Here is a 22,202-nt window from a genome sequence, read left to right as displayed (position 1 = left end):
TGTGAATATATGCAGCCTAGGAAATGAGAAAAGGAAATAAATTAAGCTTTGCAATCATTATTGGTACAGTTTTACTATTGACATTGCCCAGATGTGAACTCATACCAATTATGCATCCTGCTTCTTGAGAATGGACAGGTTTATTCACATTCACATCTAAGACACAATAAGACACACTGAGTACCCACATTCTGACTTGATATATTGGTATTGTGGCATTAGAAAACTGTTTTGGAGACTTCTATTAATGTATAATGATAAAACACAATCAAAGCAAACTAATTTCAAAGGTAGGATTACGCCTTATTTGTATGTAGTGTTCATTCGCCCTTTAAGACAATACTTAAGTGCTTGGGCTTTTTTTTCCTCTATTGTAATAGGCTGTGACACTTCCAGAGTAGGCCAAATGGTGAGTCACTCATTCAGGGGCAATATACAGTCAACATACATGTCTGTTCACATGTCAACCATGCCTATAATAGCAGAAATAAATCCAAGCCAGCCAGCAATATGGGCTGCCCCAGGGATCTGTGAGCATCTGACAGCACTTGTCTCTTTCACCCCTGCAGAGAGACTAGACTGCAGCGAGCCTGGGAGGGAGAGAGAGAGAGAAAGAGGTCTCTCTCATAAAGACACTCCACTGAGCATTTACCTCGCACACTATGGGACAAGGAGAAGTACGCGGCTGTGCCCGATGCCCAACCTCACCGAAAAAACACTGAAAGGAACCTGCTATGAAACCTTGACCATTTCTAATTTGTATTCCAATAAACTACTGAATATTTGTGTTCAAGACTGATGATTTGAACTCCCTGTAAGCAAATATCTACTGTACAGATTTAGAAGAAAACCTCAGCAAACTGCAGTTTCAAAGTCAATAATTCCTGTTACAAGGTAATCCCTTTCATTTTGCAGAACTGATGTTAATTGCCTGGGGGATGATAACAATTATTCAGATAATTCAGGATATTGTCAAACAACACAAACACAAACAGCAGGTTTGCTGAACGCCTCTTTGCCGTCCAGAACTTTCTGCCTTTTATTCTCACAGTATTTACGACGATAAATCATTCATGGCAGGTATAATGTCTGAGCTTAACCAGCTATTTTTCAAAATAGCTTCTCAGGTAAAGGATAGCCATAACAACTTCTATAATTGTTTGAGACATAAACGCTGTACATAGCCGGAGATATGTCAGTGTTAATCTGTCGACGCGGCACAATTCTCTCCAAGACAGTGATAACCTGAAAATGCATCCTGCAGTAACAGATTTATACAAACATCTGCTGTAGCACAGATTTATCACGACAATCTAAGTATATACTAAGTCAGACGTACTGTAAATGGCACTAATACCTGTACAAGACCAGCTTTGTCTTTCTTTAACATTTTAAAAGCTGAAGATTTATTTATCTTATTTTTTTATCAGGAATCGACATTTATTTTTGGTGTTTTCTCCTCCTTAAGTTTAAGAATCGCCAATTGTGCCAAGGTTCAGCTCATAGCTCACTCTGAGCACTTTTACCAGAGGTCCCAAGGGAGGTATCTTACTTTTGTAGGTAAACAAAATCATGAAAATTTGACATTTGGTTTCAGGTAGGAAGGGGCTAGGAATTCGCTCTGTACATTTTCTTTAGGAATACATACCAATTCTGATGAACCCATCTTCTGTTCTGTGGTACTTTGGAGTTTTCTCTCTCCCGTCTTTCAGAGCCTCCTTCTCGGACTGTACATTCTGCAAAGAGGAGTACAAACTACTTAAACAAACAAACATGCTTTGCAGAGCATATATCAATCTCCCATGTTTGCTTACTTGTGAGGTAAAATTGGCTTTTTTGATGTAAACGAGCAACATGATCCATGTATTTTTTAAAGTCACAACTCTTAAGTAAAAAGGCTGACACACACCATGCTCTAGGCGGTGCCAGAAGATATTTAGAGGAATGTTGGACATTAATGACTACTTTCAATATGTTGTCCAAGAGTTTGGTTTTCACAAAGTCATCTCAAAATTGAGTATTGAGTATTGTAAAAATGCTGAATATTTCAATTTTGCAGTTACTAAAAGATGGCAGATGTGGTAAATATCTGTAGTATTCATGCTTATGTGCATAACAAATTACCCAATACAATGCAATAAACAGCCAGCAAATACAACAACCCGAAGCCTGAACTCAGATCCAGACACTTCAAATGACATTTGCAAAGCAGTAGGCGGCGCTGTTTCCTCTGATAAAAGTAGTGCATGTTGTGTATGAGATGTTAAGCTGAGGCCTTGACTATCATTGGGGAATAAGTATCATCCCAAGATTTTAAGAGCAGAAATAGTAACCCCTGGATCCTGGCTAAATTTCAGATTTTTCAATCTGGCTTGCATAATACCAGAAGAAGTTCATAATCACTTTAAAACAGCTAAATATTTATAAGAACGGGTGAATAATATACAGATTTTTCTTTTCTAACATAACAGGACACAATACTTCATATAATATAAATTCTGGCATACTGTTTAAGTACAGTGAATACTTTTCATACAGTCGCTTTAAATCCTCATCGTAGTTTTAATTTTTATATTCAAAAAGGTACACGGTCCATTTGAGAGAATGTGAATTACCTCTCTTCATGACAAAATGTACTTTTTTCATCTCTGAAAAAAAATACCAAATTCCCTTTCTGCTCTCACCTAGAGTTACAACAATTTTGAAAACAACAACCCCCCCTCACACACCAAAAAGAAGAAGAAATCAGTTTAAAGGGTTCACATTTCTGGATTATAGTGATAAGATCTTCAATTGTCAGGAACAAATACAGGAAAAACTGGAACAAATAGTGCTAACCACTTTCTGAATCCTGCAATTAATCTTTCAGGACAAAGTGACCCACAGTTTTGAGCAGTAAACTAAAAGAAGGTTTCACTTCAGAGAATGAATAAAGTAAGTCTGCACCCACTGCAAACTGGAACCTGCTCTTATCATACATACACTGAAGCGAAGGAACAGAGAATTTGATCATTACTTAAGTGTTTAAGCTATATTAAATTATTATTATTATTATTATTATTATTATTATTATTATTATTATTATTATTATAGTATTATAGTATGGTTTGCTTTCTGGTGGGCTTGGTATAGATCCTCATGTCATTTGAATTTAAAAATGTAATTGACAAGAAAACGTGACTAACTCTTTCAGACAGTTGATCACTTTATGACAAACTGAAGGAAACCAATTTGACTTGCTTATTTCAACCTCACAACAAGTTGTGCAAAATAATACAAGACTATAATGTTATTGATGCACTGATTGACCTCTGACTTACAGCAGCACATGGCGGGTCTAACAGGGGGCTTTAATTCGGCTTGAACATTGGGAATCCAGTCAAGTGACTCGAGTCAAGTGACTGGCCCTGAAAGTGGGAGGTATTTCAGTCACCACGTCATTTTTAGCTTGTAAACTCACATCGAATGGCAGGACCTCAACAGTGGTGTTAAAGAGCTTGTCCCCCGGGTGCTCGATGTTTCCACTGCGGAAGAAGTACCTGAGGAACAAAAGCATGCAGTCAGTGAGGAAGAACGATATGGCTTGTGTTCGACCCCAAGCAAAACAACTGACATTTCAGGTTATTGTGAGGGAATAGACAGATATCCACTGAAGACGCTGATTTCTTCAGGACCAGGCAGTGCTGAAAACTGTAGGATAGATGCTGCCTTCATGAACGTGGGATTTAAAGGATATGTTTTTGGTGTAGGACATTTCAACACTGTGTAGATGCTCCCAAGGCAGTGCAGATCTCGACTAAAATAGGAGACGATGAAGGACTCACTTCTCAATGCGCACTGGGGTGAAGAAACGGATGCGGATGAAGTCTCCAGCCACAGGGGTGAAAGCCCAGAAGAAGTCCTCCCCCAAGTAGGCCTTCTCTAGGGTGAAGTGCTGGTAGGTCTTCAGGCTAGTGGTCACTTCAGCCGGTGGGTTGGCATGACCCTTGTGGAGGGTTTGCTTCCCAAAGTCCTTGTCCTGCAGCAAAGGAAGAGCCATCAATTACACAGGACACTAAGTGGAAAGGGAGCGAAGGTCTAGCTATTGAAATTGTAAATAAAATGTAAAATAATAACTTGAGATGGAATGATCAATAACAGATTGATCATTGACCAGGATAAACAAACAAAAAAATCTTACTTTTAAAAAATACCATTTCAATCAAACATTCTAGAAAAAAACTAAAATATGAAGCAGACACTTTAAAATGAGTTAAAGGAGTAGTTAATGACTATCCACCTGAATGTTTTGAAATGCTGTGTCACTGAACTAAGCCAGACTGGCAAATACAAATATTAACAGAGAGAAAGGCACAGAATCACCCTGACATAACATATGCTGTGCAAATAGTGGGGAATGAACTAAATGGAAAAATGCAGACTATGAATCAAAGCTTTAATTTACATACTGTCACGTTTCAGGGGGTTTCACATTCATTAACTCTCACACTTGGGGCGTGCTGTATCAGTAAGGGAGTCGAACACTTTCTCCCCTGCGTCCCGCCGTCTGACCCGACTATCTCTTCTGAACACCAACCTTCAGCTTCTGGATCTTCCCAGCCAGCGAGGAATGAGTGCCCACATGTTGGAAAAGAGAGGGCTTAAACCGTATCCTCAGGTTTGCCTTCTGTCTGTCGCAGTGTTTCTAAGGCAGCCCGAGAGAAAAAAGGACTTATTTAAAAAAAAAAAAAAAAAAAACTGCCACCTTGTGTAAGCAAGCATGTAGGCATTCCTTACTTTCTAATTCTGCTGTACAAGAAAGTAGACACATGACATTTGTAAATCTCATCAAATCCTCAGATTTGGCTTTGTTGTTCAATAGTTTCACTGTCTGGAAATGGCTTTGTGGGACTTCCCACCACTTTCTTTAGCTACTGCCAGAAAAGGTCAACTCCTGTCAAACGTCTCTCAGAGAAATTAGCTGTGTGACAGAAGAACCTTCTTGCTTCTATGGAGATTGCACAGGACAAAGTCATAATTTCTGTTTTACTGCAGTGTAATAACTGTAATAGTTGGGTCATAATAAGGATAATAATCACTCAAGATTGTCATGCCATTTCTGCATCATTTTATATTGCTTTATATCTAAGTTAATTGAATAAAATCAGTGAATAACATGTAACTGCACAAATAAAGTATTGATTGAGATAGATTTAATTTGGTTACCTTACATGTACAAAATACGGTGTCTGAGTGACGCACACCGTGACATTGCCACTGCTTGTTACGTAAAAAGAGCGTGGCGTCTTCGGGTCTTACCGCATCCTTCTCGGGGTTGCACACTTTCACCCACAGGATGTGGTCCAGAAGCCAGTCGATGGGCTTGTCCTTGTAGAACATCAGCATGAACTCCACAATCAGAGACAAGTCCAAGGATTTGAACATCTTGCCTGAAATCACAGAAGTATAAAGGTGTGCCACTATGTGTAGATAAAACAAGAAAAAAGCAAGACAGCTGCTGTTTTTAGTTTTTTTTTTACTTCTTAAGGTAGCCAGAACATAGGCCTGCTTAATTTCCTCGTCTATGCAGTGTGTAACCTCCTAGCATGATTGAAACGTGATTCTCGTATCTTTTGATGAAAACATCTGGTAGTGGTTTAGATTCTAGGGAATGTAGCAAGGAGCCACAGGGCTGATCTAAAGTGGCTCAACTGGAGGTCCATGTGCAGATGCAGTGCTATGAAATGACATAACTGAGCTACCAGGTTTATATCACAGAGCCATTAGTTTTAACTGATTTTGAATACTTTTTTTTTTCCCCTCACAACTGGCTACATAGAATTGAAGAGACTCCAATCCCTGTTCACATTAACAAACCTACTCACAAAAAGTCCTAGCTCCAGCACTGGGGTCTTCATACTACTACGGTTCAGTGACTTTTAGTTACAAATGGCTTCTCTACAGGACCCATTTATCTTCTTCCCTACTGCCTACACCTGGAATCAATCAACTTCCAACCCAATTAACGAGCAGCAATAGCAATAACACAGTTTTCCCAGACAAATGAGAAGTTAAATTACCTGGCAGTAAAAACAAAAGACAAATATCAATATGGTATAGTATAAATAATAATCTTAAATATGTTATTCAGTGTTAATCCGTTTGTGTTTTTTGTTTTTATTTGGCTTTTTTTATTTAGTGCTTACAAGGAGCTACGGTATTCTGTCAGAGGGCACTAACTGGGTTTCCTTAAGCTTTTTAGTCCCTACATACATTTTAGCACAACACTGATTGTCACTCATATATATATACAGATATATATATATATATATATATATATATATATATATATATATATATATATATATATATATATATATATGCAGAATGAGTTTCTGTTCTAGTTTGTTTTCACCGTGACAAACATGACAACAAAAGGCTCTTATTAGCACACAAGCCATTTTACCACTGGCAGGATTATCCAAGAAATCCAAAAACACAGCAGACAAGCAATGCTGTTTTATTATGACCATCAAACAGACACAATGGGACTGCCCGAGGTAGCAGAAAACACAGAGCTCTCCTCAGCTGCCAAAGGCAAAGTCGAGCCTCTCGCCTAGCTGTTCATTTCCATCATTCTCTGAACTGTTTATCTGAAACCATTCAAGGCCCTATTACAGCAACAGCCATATTAGGACTTGTTAAACCAAGAACGAAGCAGCTTTTTAGAACCACAAAACAACAAATGTCCTTTTCACTTAAACCTAATCTGTGGTGTGCTCACATTCCCCCAAACCAGAGAGTAAAACTAATAAAACTAATAGTTTTCCTCTGACAGAGGTTCTTGAAGAAAATCAAACCTCAGGGAGATAATGTTGTCTTGGTATGACATTTGGACACTGGACTAAAACACACCACATTGTCCCATTAGCTTAACAAATATGGTTTGCATGAACGGTTAACCAGAAGACAAGAACAACATTTTAAACCGAAGACCGATAAACAGGATGCAACAAAGCAACATGTATGATGCAGACTCATAAACACATTATGGGCTCTGGTCTATAATGCCTTCCTGTTTCATCACATCCTATCTGAACGCACAGTTCAATAAATACAACAGGACCCCTCTCACACTTGCGCCTTGTTGGTAGAGCTCATATAATAATTCATGATCTATTATCCTCTCTCTAACTCTCCATTTGAAAAGGCACCTTCTAAAGTTGCATACAAAAATCACGTGCCTCTTCAGTCTTTCATTTCTCTCCCCATTGCCTCCTGACAGGTCTCTGACATTACACCAAATGCAGAAGTGTGAAGTGGACTAGCTGTAGCTCTGTGTGAGTGGAAACAGTGCTTCAGTCTTTATCTAAGCTTTCTGGGGCTGGCAGGTATGGCAAAGAAACAGCCACTCAAGATAAATCCTGTCATAATTTATGGAATATCAAATTATCCCTAGACATTGAAACAAGACCTTGGCCTCTGATATTCAAGGTTACACGTTAAGAGCCTTCAGCTTAGTTTATGAAAGATGAAGTAACAGTGTTTTCTTAAAAGTACAGACAGGCCATGCTTAATCCTGTGGGCCTCATCCAAATGTCGACCTAAAACAAGATATAAAATCACACAGATGAAAATAAATTTGAGCAGGACTGCTTAAAGGATTGCCTGAGACACATAATCTGGAATCATCAAAATCCTTGCCAAGATATCAAGACTGTAGTAAAATATATATATCTGACCCCTTTTATCACCACTTTCACAAGCTTGATTGAATCCACTTTCTCCTTATTGTAATTCATGCAGACTGTAAAATGTTTATGAACAACATCTACTGCAACGTTTCAGAGTCTAGTGGTGTCTGTAGGCTCATAATTGAAACGCTAGTGTTGACTGTCACTCAGACATGTTTGGTCAAGACAGATGGCTAGTGAATGCCTAAAGAGCAGGAGGGATGGAAATGATCTGTTTTTGGGAAGCATCACCCTTTTTTTCCCCACTTACGGGAAATGCCATTTCAGAAAGGGGCTCTATCCACTGTAGATCACAAACATGGTTTGGAAAAATCCTCTGAAACAGAATCAAACAATGGAAAGACTGCAAACCAAGACATAACATATTTGAAGGAGGTTGCAACCAGCAGACTTTCTAGCAAAATGAAAGCAAGTGTTTGTTTTTCTGCGGATGGGTCTTTTCATCACAATTGTTTTTAAAAGGCTGTTTGTCTTTTATTTTTCAGGTCAGCCTGTTAATCCAGAGGAGAAAAACGCTTTCTAATGATAAGATGCCATTTCCATGGCAAAACTGAATCAATTTCACGCACACTGCCCAGGCAAACCTGCTATTCCTTTGATAGAGATGCCGGCTGCTCCCCTTCTCCTTTCATCTCGGCCACGGGCAGAAATCTTTCGACGGCAATGGCCCCCCTTATTGTCTACCCTGGGGAGTTTCTTGCTGCTTTCCACAGAGGGGAGATTGGAAACAAACATTGTTGATCTGTTGTCTGCATGGCCTCAGCCACACAAATGCGTTGCACAGGATTGTTTTTTTTTTACTGGAAATTGGTATCTTGATGTGGCTGCTATGGCTGCCTTAAATAACATGAGGATGTCATGTAAATTCAAAGTGCTGTATGCAATGAAATGCAAGCAAGTGCATTCTCTCAAATTCTTCATCTGTTATTTGGTACTCTATATCGAATCTATTGCATATAGAAAGCAGAACTGGACGCTTTTCTGAGAAGAATGCCATTCTAGGAGCACTCTGGAGACATCCAGATGGTCAATGAAAATCACTGAATTGAGGAAAGTTACACAGAGACCCACTCAGCTCAGCTAGCTTATATATATCTGCCGACTTTCCCCATGGATAATTTCTGCACAACAAGTGATATAACCTGTCTTCGGAATTAAATGTTTATATACTCAAGAGTTTCTCAATTGAAAAGTAAAAATTGTACTTTCACTTTCCCCCCATCAGCTTTTCATTCACTAGCTTTAAGTCATCTTCTTCATGTTCAGACAGCTTTAAAAATAAATAATATAGCAGAGAAAAAATAACACACCATTACTGTTTACTGCATGAATTTTCCTGAATTAACGATGAGTGGGGAAAGATTTTGTTTGGCTTAAAAGAACCACGTCTGAGACAGGGCACAGCCAGCTTTGCCATTTTAATAGTTTCATTTGGATTCAACATCCATTGCATTCACACTTCACAGATTTCAAATGACATCTGCTCTGGAGTGTTCAGGATCTAACCACAGACTCAAAGGCGCCTCCACGATTTGCTCCAGAGACGACCCCCCCCCCCCCCCCCGTCTAATACCCCTCATCTAAAAGCCGGAAAAGGTCTTAATCAGAGGGTTTTTACTTTTGAGAAGGTAAACCTTCAAATTAAATTCCACTGGGTCACACAGAGTTGACAAACACACAAACCAAGGGGGGATTATGCACCTTGCAGTGTGGTGACATGTGAAATACACAATACATGGTGTTCCTTCCCACAGTCTGATACAGTAACGAGTCGGGCATCATCAATATGAAGAACAGTGAGGAATACACCGTATTTTGCGGCCATAGAAAAGTATGAATAGTGGCACTCATGCTTGTGGAAGCTGGTTTAAGGAGCATAAGGATGATGATGAAATATAACAGAACTGTGCTGAATTACACTTAGTGATTAATTTAACTCACAAGGATCTGGGATATTCGTTGCAACTGTGCTGAAATGCCTGCATGTGTAACTGTACCCCGATACAGTCCTAGATGTTTGTGAAATCAGTGTCTTCAGGTAAAAATGCCCCAATTACATAAATTGCATTGTTAAATAGCCAGGACTGGGGGTGGGGGGATATTTAATAAAATTACATAATTTATAATGTTTGATTAATATCAGTTCAGTTAGGGCTAGGACAGTTTAAACTTGAACTGCTGGAAAGTGTCCAAGAATTATACGAATGTTAGATGCATACGTTTCATACCTATCTGAGAAAACAGGTATTAACATATCTATGTGGGCTTGAAAAAATAAAAATATCCTCTGGGATGTTTTAATGGGTACATACTGCTCCTAAGCAGAATGCTTTGCACCATAGAGAAACCAAACAAATACATAACCTGACAAAATTAATTATTTCTCATGCCTGTACTAAATAAATCGATTGCCTAAACTCAACAAAGAAGTATTAGGATTTTTAAATTACCTTTTTTCCATTATTGTTTTCTTTGTTCCCACTATTAAACACTGGATTCAAATAATATTGTGGTGCATTGAAGCAGAGAAAAATGTTTCTCAAAACCTGAATGAAGTGAGGGTTCTTGATGCAAAGTAATTCAGAGTCCTTTCTCAGATCTGTACGAAGCTTTGGGGTCATTTACAGCATGTAATTAGCATTATGTTGATAATTACTATACTTGGAAATTAAAATAAAGGTTTTGCAGTATATGAGACATAACCTTTTAATACAATATCTATTGTTAATCAATGTACATCACTGAGCAATTTAAATGTAATAATAATACAAAAATATATAATTTTGATCCTGGAGCAACTTTATCTTTAGGGATCAGTTAAAAGGGCAGGAATTCTCTTTACTTTCCACAGTGGTATAAACAAATCATTACTGATGCAGTCATTTTAATTACTATGTGAAACGACCTGTTAATGATGCAGTCAGATTCAGCAAGCATAAGCTGATTTACGGAGCATTCATTTCCTTCTCTAAACCGAAATAGATGGCACTGTTTCTCTGCATGGCGGACGTCTCACAAACAGCTCACATAATTCAATTGCTTGCATTTTTTCAGCTTGACACATGAAAAATCTAAAACTGACCAAAAAAATGAATGACAACAAACTCAAAATCATACGGGAGCTTTGTAAGGGTTGATGAACTTAAACTGAGAGCTTCTGGCCTCCCACAGTTCTCAGTTTGGGGAAGTGGGGCAGCACACAGAAGCACTTTCTCAAGGTTCATTTTCACGCTTCTCATTTCAAAAGGCAAAGGAAACATTAGGTGACTTCTCTCTTGAAAGTTGTTCTCATTAAAGTAACTGACTAAACCAAAGCAAAAAGCACATTGTCCTTTATCTTCTCAATTCAAACACACCGGTTTTCAGGAGTGATTGTAATCAGTTAACAGTGAAACCGTTACAGAGGCTTACAACACTGGAAAACCTGTGACATTGAATGTCTTAATGCACTATTACAATTTCAGGAATTTGCTGAGGATGTTACATATATAAGGCGGATAACAATTAGCAACGACTGAATGGGGTAATACTACGGGCCAGAGCCCTGGAGAGTTCAACACGCCTCCAGCACTTTGCACTTTGGGACCTATTATACTTGACTGTAGCAAAGTATCTCACGGCTCTGGGCAGCTGAGGAACCGTAGCGATGGGCGGGGAAACCGTCCCTGAGACTTGACATTAGACAGACAAAAAAAGAAAAACAGCGCTTCCCTGAAAACTAGTTTAATAATTCAAACGATTCGCTTTGAGAGGGTGAAAATCCCTTTCCAATGGAGCTGCAGTATTAAGCAATCACATGGCCTGTCAGTATCAGAAGCAAATTGCTCTGAGCTGACAAGATTGCCTGTTGCGATTATATTATATTGATTATATTCTGACTGAGCCAGCCTATAGATAAAACACCCATTTCTGTGCATTTGTGTTTTAGGTCATTTATGTTTTAGGCAACATGTTTTGTTTGTTGGTTTTTCATTATGCATAATGAAGTATAATTAACATACATTGGGATATATATGAGTATATGTGAATTTTAAAAATCTCACATAAAATATCAATGAAGGCCAGTTTCTTGACATATATTACTAATGTGGATGTAGATGTAATGTAGAAACTAAACAATTTATATAACTAATTTACAAATGCATTTATCAGTTATGTGAAATTACCAAAAGCAAAAGGAGGGGCAAATAAAACATAGCTTTCGACTGCATCATTCCCAAATTTTAGAGCAAAAGAAAACATGCCAATTCCAACAAGAAACCAAACAATTTATTTATGTTATGTTTTTGGACACAAGGTGTTATTTTTTGCTTGAAAGAAGTTACAGAAAGCAATTGACCTTGTGGCTTCCAGAGCTTTCCTCCTCTCTCCATATGTTAGGGACTGTATTAAGAAAATACAATGAGTGGGAAAACCTTTTGCAATACATTATAAAAACATCCGTTTCCCTGTCTTCACGAAACTCATAATGGCTAGGTTGTCTTCCAGATGACAAGCAAGTTAAGTACTTTGGGGTCAGAATAAATGCATTATTACAGTTTTGCTTTCAAAAGCTTTAACATCCATCTTCTCCTGCCAAGGCTTAGCGATAGCAGTGATGACAGATTAGTGTTTGTTTCTGTGGCTTTTGACATCACCGCTGGAGGAGAGAGAAACGTGTCGTCGTAGCTGGTGAGTGGATCTTTACTTAGGTTGCACTCTGCCGCCTTCCCTTTAATGAGTAATTAGTCAGGACATTATTACCTCACTGCTAAACATCGGGGGGAGTTCGAGGAGGTTTTTCCTTGAAAACCTCAAACAAAAAAACAAAACGCCGGCAGCAAATTAAAAAGATAAAAAATACATACTTATTCATGAAAAAATAAAAACAACAGTTTCTATAATAAACCACAAAGTACAAAATAGTCCTTTCCAATCTTGATTATTGCTCGTTTGTCAGACTTTCAATTGCATATCAGAACAGAAAAGCTTCAAACCAAATGACTCACTGACTTCCACCAATTGTTTTCCACAGCTTTATAGAAAAGGAAATTGTCAATGTCAGATATCTTATTTGGACTAAGACTCCTGGTCCTACTAATGCAGATTTAAAGTATTATATTTAGCCTGGCTGACCTTCAGAAAGTTGTGTGAGTAGCTCTGAGGCGACCTGCCAAGGAAAGACAGCTTCCAGTCTGAAACATCTTCTTCAATAGCGGTGCAGTTTCAATTTTCCGTTTTTAATCTCTTAAACAACAAACCTCTTTTTTCAGGCACTGAATACGACCTGTCTTAGCTTTGTCTCCATGTCCATCTTGTTAATATTAACTGGTCCAGAGCCAATTTCTCAGAGCCACAGCTTGCAATGACATTGACTACTTTCTACAGGAGAACAGCTGAGAAAACCAAAAGCATTTCACTAAACACACAGGCTGAATGGAAACTACGCAATGAGAAGATTCTGTGTGAATGTAGTTTGTCCAAGTCAAGCATATTACCATGTGGCTACATCTCCTAATCATGTTTTGTTGAGTTTATCGTTTTGTGCTGAGAAACTGCAACTGCCTGCAAATCTAAGAAGCATGTATTTGCATTCCTGCTGTGCTTGGGACATTGGAAATTAGTTTGGTGGTTACAATCATATTGGTGTCAAGACCAGATCAGCCTGAAAAGAGGTAGAAAAAAGAATGACTGCCATTTGTTTGACAGTATAAACTGAGCAAAAAACAAAACGTTACAGATAGATAAAATATGGATCTATTGGAGCCACTATACAAAACTGAACACAGACAGTATTTAAAGGAAAAGTCTCTCTATATAGTTTGCCAAATTAAGCTTCAAATGGTTGGAGAATATTGTTGTATCCTACAGGCTATCAGTCTTGCTTTAAAATAATCTTAGATTTTGATTAATTTAGGTTGAACTTGAACAACCTGCAGACTTCATCTGAAAAAAGGAGATGTGCTTTCAAACTTTAGAGAATAATTGACCTTTAACCCTCACTGACAAAAGATACATTTTGAGAAAGGTACTGATTCTACATGATGACACCCTACAAAGCAAAAACTGAGGGCAATAAACTTAACAACCACCAAAGAAATATGACACTCCCATAAATTCCCTTCCCCTTAGATTGTTCATAAGGCAAAACCACAAAATAATAGATCAAACTGTTATCACTACCATCGGTAAATGTTGAGCAGCAGAATATATGCCTTTCTGTATATTTTCCTTTCCCAGACATACAGTGTTGGGGTGCTTTTAGAATGAGCACCTTCAATTAATTACTACTGGAGTGCCATGTGTCAATGCTGAATATTTAAAAATACATAAATAAATGTCCACGTTGAGTGGGGATATAGTCGATGAATGGATTTAGTAAATCTAGTATTGAGTTTGGAAAAGAAAATCATTCCTAGTTGCTGTTATACTCCATATCTTTTGACATCAAGACAAACATGATTTAATGAAGTAGTAAGGATTGGACTGTAGCCTGGCTCCCCAGACCCTGATCTTGCCCTTCTCACCTATGAAGCCAAGCTGGGAGAACTCCAAGATCATCCACTCCTCTGAGGGCTGCTGGAGGGCAAAGTTTTTCATGGTGGTGAAGTAGTTGGGCCGAGCAACGATGTCATCTTCCAGCTAAGGGAACAGAGAGAGAGATTTGTTTGATTTGTTTGATTTTATTGTTCTGTCATGGAAGTTCTAATAACATTAAGCAAGGCAACAGAAAAAGCACACTGCGGTATAGTGGATACAAAATCTGTGTATATTTTCCCCCCACACCCCCATCACAAGGAAGTGTCACCTCATGCCCTGTTGAGTTGGAATACACAGAAGATTGTGAATGCGTTGACATCAGCGTAACACCTTGCAGTTGCGCTGCTAGACACTTAATTGGGTATAAGAAACAGATGAAAGGAACCAAAACCCCTTTCCACACCTAATTGATTTATAATGAATCTGTAACGGCAGAGAAAGTCAATGGCTGGGGAATAGCGTCTCGCCTCTCCACCTCGCTGGCCGCTTTTTCTCACCAGGCGATTACGTCTGCTCCGTGTTTCAGTTAAAGGCCACTCCGAGGACAAGAAACGTACAAACCCAGTGATTGAAGGCCCAGGCCTCGGAGTTGAACCCTTCTTAAATTAGTTATGCACTCTACAGGAAAAAACAAATCCATTACCGCTACAATTTGCCCAAGTGTGAAATCTACTTATGTACAAGTGTGTCTAAAATGTCACATATTCTGACAGTCGGCGCAGCGTGTGGAGGGAAAGCTGTCAAGATGGTTGACAGGCGTGTGAAAAAACTGGGAAACTTACAAGGCAAAAATATACAGCATAAATATGTATACACATACTTATGAAAATCATTTACATTTCATAAAATACAACACTGGCGGTTCCACTGGTATTCTGAATATCGTGGAATACTCATAGGAAAGTAACAAGCAGGTGAAAGATTTTTTTTTTTTTTTTTTTTTACTTGACAATGACCCTAAGCCCACAAGCACTATATCGAGACTCGCTTGCCAACCCATAATTAATCTAAGCTGTACTTTAATAACATTTTCAGGTGATTTCCAATTAATGTCTACACACAGTGTGGATGCTCTCTCATCAGTCGGAATCCTGCAATATCTGAAGGAATTAATTCCTGTTACTGTAAGCAGGATGAAACCGCTTTTTTTCAACAAAGCCGAGGCAGCAGGAGAACACAGACGCAGGCTTCAGCCAGACTCTCATTAGTTAGGGATTCCAGGCCTATTATCATCTTATAAACACACTACTAAAATACAGATTTGCACAAAGAAGAAAAGAAAGAAAAGCTCGCTCAACTGTTGTCATCGGCAGCAGACTGATAGGTTTCGCTTTTTTCACCCCATGATCTGACAAAGTGGAAATAATTTGTGTGCTTATCATAGGGAAGGCATTCTAACGCACAGCCAGAACAATCCAAATATAGCAGCATTGGAATTTATATGTCAAAACAAGAATCTGCATCTCAAGTGCAACCCTCAGGAATTTGAAATTTTAAGAAGCGACACAGGAATAATGTTTGCCTTTTGAACCGGGCAGTCGTTGCATTAGGGAACATTATTTTGAATAGGAACCCATTTAGAGGGTATTGTTTTGTATAGATGTATGTTCAGCGAAGTGTCAACAACTGGACTCTCATACACAATATACAGTGAGGGAAAAAGTATTTGATCCCCTGCTGATTTTGTACGTTTGCCCACTGACAAAGAAATGATCAGTCTATAATTTTAATGGTAGGTGTATTTTAACAGTAAGAGACAGAATAACAACAAAAAAATCCAGAAAAACGCATTTCAAAAAAGTTATACATTGATTTGCATGTTAATGAGGGAAATAAGTATTTGATCCCCTATCAATCAGCATGATTTCTTGCTCCCAGGTGTCTTTTATACAGGTAACGAGCTGAGATTAGGAGCACTCTCTTAAAGGGATTGCTCCTAATCTCAGCTCGTTACCTGTATAAAAGACACCTGTCCACAGAAGCAATCAATCAATCAGATTCCAAACTCTTCACCATGGCCAAGACCAAAGAGCTGTCCAAGGATGTCAGGGACAAGATTGTAGACCTACACAAGGCTGGAATGGGCTACAAGAACATCGCCAAGCAGCTTGGTGAGAAGGTGACAACAGTTGGTGCGATTATTCGCAAATGGAAGAAACACAAAATAACTGTCAGTCTCCCTCGGTCTGGGGCTCCATGCACGATCTCACCTCGTGGAGTTTCAATGATCATGAGAACGGTGAGGAATCAGCCCAGAACTACACGGGAGGATCTTGTTAATGATCTCAAGGCAGCTGGGACCATAGTCACCAAGAAAACAATTGGTAACAAACTACGCCGTGAAGGACTGAAATCCTGCAGCGCCCGCAAGGTCCCCCTGCGCAAGAAAGCACATGTACAGGCCCGTCTGAAGTTTGCCAATGAACATCTGAATGATTCAGAGGAGAACTGGGTGAAAGTGTTGTGGTCAGATGAGACCAAAATCGAGCTCTTTGGCATCAACTCAACTCGCCGTGTTTGGAGGAGGAGGAATGACCCCAAGAACACCATCCCCACCGTCAAACATGGAGGTGGAAACATTATGCTTTGGGGGTGTTTTTCTGCTAAGGGGACAGGACAACTGCACCGCATCAAAGGGACGATGGACGGGGCCATGTACCATCAAATCTTGGGTGAGAACCTCCTTCCCTCAGCCAGGGCATTGAAAATGGGTCGTGGATGGGTATTCCAGCATGACAATGACCCAAAACACACAGCCAAGGCAACAAAGGAGTGGCTCAAGAAGAAGCACATTAAGGTCCTGGAGTGGCCTAGCCAGTCTCCAGACCTTAATCCCATAGAAAATCTGTGGAGGGAGCTGAAGGTTCGAGTTGCCAAACGTCAGCATCGAAACCTTAATGATTTGGAGAGGATCTACAAAGAGGAGTGGGACAAAATCCCTCCTGAGATGTGTGCAAACCTGGTGGCCAACTACAAGAAACGTCTGACCTCTGTGATTGCCAACAAGGGTTTTGCCACCAAGTACTAAGTCGAAGGGGTCAAATACTTATTTCCCTCATTAACATGCAAATCAATTTATAACTTTTTTGAAATGCGTTTTTCTGGATTTTTTTGTTGTTATTCTGTCTCTCACTTAAAATACACCTACCATTAAAATTATAGACTGATCATTTCTTTGTCAGTGGGCAAATGCACAAAATCAGCAGGGGATCAAATACTTTTTCCCCTCACTGTATCAGCCTCACACAGTCATTTAAATAAAAATGTATGCAAGTAGGTCTTGCCAAAACACTGCGATTCAGGATTTCAAAAGGCAATCTTACACAAACAATTCAACACATATAATGTTCTACATACCTGCACATAGTATGTTCCCTTGGACTGAGCATACATCATCAGAAAGCAGTAGTCCAGATTTTGTTTTGTCCGCCATCTGCAAAATAAGACATTTAGATGAAGTTCCCTTCAAAAAGTTTTCAGCATTTGTGACCCGTTTACATCGAGAGCTCAATACCCTGATTTAATTCGCACACGCGCACAAACGCGTGCACACGCACACACACGCACACACACACACAGACAGACAGAGCTTCTCCATCCCTCTCAAAGTAGGAAAGGAGCAGTTCCAAACAACAGTTTACTTTTGTTCTAATTAAGAAATTAATTAAGAATCTCTTTTATCTCACTTGAAATCAATTAAGAGTTTGCAGTGGAGTGGTGTGTTCCAGCCAATTTGTTGCACTTCATAGATTTCTTCCCAGCGCAGTCACAGGAAGCCTCTCTCACTAATTAGAAATAACCGTGCCACAAGCTGGTCGCCTCTACTTGTCACGTCCTTTTCCTGTGCCATGAAAAAACAAGTCGAAAGGGGGCACCTACGTTTAGTTCAACCAAATACAGGTCTGTTTACAATGAGGGGGGTTTGATGTATGCACAGGCTAAGCTATACAACAGCTTAAATCCACAAAAGTGGCAAACCAAAGCCCAAAACACTATGCAACTGAAGAACACTAGCTTTTTTCTTTCTCCATGAAGAGCTGCAAACAAATTCCCCCTTGACTTGATTCAGACCAGAAACTCTGGGAAAGCTGATTTACGGCACAGTCCCATACAACTTGGCAACCCAGTCTCCATTCTCAAATATCAACATGACATTTAAGAGAGGGTTACTGTACACAACAAAGGCATTGAGTTTATAATGGCACTTTGCTGATATGTATTCCTTTGCCAAAAAAAGTTAACTGAAAAAGCTTTCATATTCAAATGGAGAAATAGGTGAGGATGATCTCAGATAACATTGAATATTTATACTTTTAATCATTCAGATTGTTATACAAAACAAAACTAAACTAAAAAAGAATGCAAAATGTAGGGGGAAGGAGTTTTTGGATGGCTGAGCCACAGGAAATTGCTTCCATTAACAAAGGATATTTGCTACTGTTGAGACAGCACAATTACAAGATGCATTTAGTGGGCTTAGTACAATCCTTAAGATATGGCATATAGAATATTATAACCTAGTGAAATTACATACCTTGAGTACCTAGGGGCTTCGGACAACATCATAATCTAGTTTTGTGCAAATATTGCATCTTACGTCAAACCCTTCTATTTCTTGGAACACTTTATTTGACAATGATTTAATAAAACATATAAACAACACACACAATCAAACTAAAAACCAGGACTGTTATGGATTGTACTCCAGAGCAGAAAGGCTAAGTAATTCACATTCCTTAATTGCGACATTACTCTTGAAACACTCTCTGGCAATTGGCAGCACCAGATTTCGCAGGGTAGGAAAGTGTAAATCAAGCGTTTATGGCCGGAGAGGTTACACTGTCAGGAAGGTGCAGAGAATTAGAGGCCTTGATCTTGAAGTGAACTTCTTCTCCGCGGTACGGGGGCAAGCTGTGGAAAACACATTGTCCTTCACTCGATGAACAATAGGACAATAATTCTCCATGAATTACGTTTATGCAGGATGGAGTCGTGCAAGCTGTTTAATAAACAATTGTACTACAGCGTTATTTACCAGCAGTGATTATAATCTTGAAAGCACGACTTCACAAATCTCGCTGGTATCATAAAGCATTAAGAAGGCAATCTGCCATCCCAGTGCGCAGTGCCATTTGCTTTGATGCTAAATTAAACCCCGGTCCCCACACGTTGATCCCCTTAATGTACCTGGTTTATTACATATGCCCACGCTGTCGGTTCAAACAGCTGGATGCGCAGAAGTGCCGGCTCTTGTGCCTCTGCTGTCTTTTACTGCCGTGGAAGTGACTGACCTTCTATTGTTAATTTAAGCAAACTGCTTCCCTTACATGCTTCATTAATGGGCCAGCCGTTTTATGTCACCTTATCCAGCCATAAATAATAATACAAGGACGCCAGCTTGACATCAGGCATTCACTAATGACAATTTAGACTATCAAGATGCAGCCCTGGTAGAGCACAGATGTTAGCATTCTCTCTGCAAAAAAAGCATAATAAGGAATAACTCAGATGGCCAAAATAACAATAATGATAAAAGAGAAAAGATGCAGTGTGAATGTGAGTGAATGCTTTATTGTTGGTCTTCCCCCAATACTCCTATGGTTCAGGCCATACAAAATAAGCAACACAAACCTATGCAATGAAGGTGACTGCTGCACAATTCAAGTTCTAGAATTAAATGTATGTACTGTATGTAAATTATGTAATCAAACTAAATCTATTTCCTAATTAGCTTTAACTGATGTGGATTTCCAACGTTCCTTCTGTTTCTGAATGTCCTCACATGTTTCACCGGTTTCCTCATTAATAGCTTGAATAAATGCTGTATTAACAATGTTCTTGAACTGCAGTTTCCTAATGGACATAAACAAATTATAGATCCAGTAAAGATCCATAACAGTTAAAAGAACTGACCTATTTGTTTTTAACTGGATAATTGAGATAAATGAAAAATCTCCAAAATGTAGTAACTTTAAAATAACCTATTTGTACTTCGCCTTCACATGAAGGGTCATATTTAAGGTATACATTCTTTATAATACATTTAAATCAATCATGACCTTTGATTCTAGTTTATTTCAATGTTCTTCTTAGAGAAAATACTGTCTATATTATATGTATTGCTTCCCTAAGAACTCTGAGAACAATTCCCACAGCTTATGCCACCGCATAGCTTCATTCCCATCGATCGCATAAAAATAACAAAATATAGAAGTAAAAAAGAATCTCCCAGTCAAAATTCAAATTCAGCAGCGTTGTATTTTTATCTCACAAAACACCACCGACATAAATGCTGCGCTTAAACCGGAATAGACGCTTTAAGACAAGTGAGTTACAGTTACCTCTTTGTTAGAAAAATTAAATGCACATCCCAATAGAGACCCGCACAAAACGTTGCCTTAAAAATAAACCAGCCAGTGCAAACGCTGTGCTGATTTATATTTGTTTTGCAGCGGGCTACATTCTTGTGAAGAGAAAACTAAAAAGAGAGCGTGGGAGAATTGGCAACGACACAGCAAACAAAGACTACGGCTTCAACCACGACAATTCAAGACATAGCTGCGGGGAGAAATCTGAAGGCATCTGAGCTCTTGGTAATGAATCCCAGGAATGAAATACCGTGGAACACATCAACACGACACTTACAGTCTTCTAATCTTGCATTTTTGTCTAGGGTAACTTCCTAAGACAGTCCTAGGGAATGGGTGGAGAAAGCCATTCGGGTCAAGACAGACTCTTTTGGTGCCACAGCTCCGTCTGTGCCCACCCGCACCCTGATCTTTATGATATGGCTCCTGTCTGCTTCTACTAAGGGCCACCCTGTCCCACAATTTCGATTAAGACAAGTTATTTTAGTCGCTTTATTTTATGTGTGGCTGTCTGCCTAAGAAGCATGAGTGTAAATAAACAATACTTTATAAGAGTCTTGTCAGTGTAATCATTAATAATATCTCCTAAAGCATCTTTTGATGAAAAAACTGTTTTATGAGTCAATAAAAAGTCTATAGAAGTGATTACAGGGAGTAGTACAGCAAAGAGATGATCAGACTGAGACAAAGGCCTGGAAGGCAGCCTCATCATGCACTTGTCTATGTTTCCCACGTGCCTGGTTTACTATATAGAGTTTGGCTTTTATTTTATATTAACAATTGTCCTCCTTTTCTTGCCTCAATTTGGAATTGACGCTGTGACTCGGTTTCAGAAATATAAAGACTGAACCGCACCATTCAAAGACAAGTACAAAGAAAAATAAACGTCTTGAAACTCGGATATAAGCTTATTAGAGTACATTTAAAAGCCAAACCTCATTACAAAGTAACCTGCAACCAGTTCAGAAACAATAAAAGACCAAACTCTGAACAGGATCCAGACCCTCACGGCCTGATGTTACCTTCATTCATCATTTCTCTCTCCACAGCCAGATGTCAACACGAACTCTGCCTATATACAGCTGTTGTCCTCTTGTATCTGTTTTCCCTCCAACATCTGGCGAGTCACGCAATTTCAGTTTTCTTTCAAACATAAGAAGTGTGAAAGAAAAAGAAAAAATACCCCCACACTCAAAACAGAAAATGCACCATATGTTCCGAACACATAAGAAAACACTTGTTTTTCTCAGTATTTGGCCAAAATGCATACAGATTGTGCAGTCAGTGGCCAGACTGGTCTTCATGATCATTTTATTTTATTTAACAGCAGTTAGCTTATTATTTTACTTTTTAAAGCTGCTTTACTTATTCATTTTAGAGTTTATGGTAACTGATACACATAAAAATATATTGCTCTGCTCAGATAACACACTGCATTTTATAAGCAATGCGGACCTTCAAAAAACATAGGCCTATTTAAAAAATATTTTCACACTACAGGGGGTTATCTTGCTCATTATTATAAGTTGGATTAAAAAAAAATAATAATAATTAAATGTTTTGTAATAGTTTCCAAATGCTA

At 38.8% G+C, this 22,202-nt stretch overlaps 1 protein-coding gene across 1 annotated transcript in view; it reads right to left on the bottom strand.

Annotated features, from left to right (window-relative positions):
- Positions 1 to 22,202, bottom strand: part of mgat4b (alpha-1,3-mannosyl-glycoprotein 4-beta-N-acetylglucosaminyltransferase B) — a 94,602-nt gene that overhangs the window by 5,230 nt on the left and 67,170 nt on the right. The window contains exons 7-13 of the mRNA XM_066716691.1: positions 17,610 to 17,685; positions 14,240 to 14,354; positions 5,299 to 5,429; positions 4,577 to 4,684; positions 3,825 to 4,018; positions 3,461 to 3,539; positions 1,649 to 1,736 (exon numbers count right to left, since the gene is read on the bottom strand). Coding sequence (XP_066572788.1) covers positions 1,649 to 1,736; positions 3,461 to 3,539; positions 3,825 to 4,018; positions 4,577 to 4,684; positions 5,299 to 5,429; positions 14,240 to 14,354; positions 17,610 to 17,685 — 791 coding nt within the window. The remainder of the gene's footprint in view (positions 1 to 1,648; positions 1,737 to 3,460; positions 3,540 to 3,824; positions 4,019 to 4,576; positions 4,685 to 5,298; positions 5,430 to 14,239; positions 14,355 to 17,609; positions 17,686 to 22,202) is intronic.

The sequence above is a fragment of the Amia ocellicauda genome, chromosome 11, assembly GCF_036373705.1.
Source record: "Amia ocellicauda isolate fAmiCal2 chromosome 11, fAmiCal2.hap1, whole genome shotgun sequence".
Taxonomy (NCBI): domain Eukaryota; kingdom Metazoa; phylum Chordata; class Actinopteri; order Amiiformes; family Amiidae; genus Amia; species Amia ocellicauda.
The sequence above is the reverse complement of the archived record's forward strand: the minus strand, read 5'-3'. Positions and strand labels throughout refer to the sequence as shown.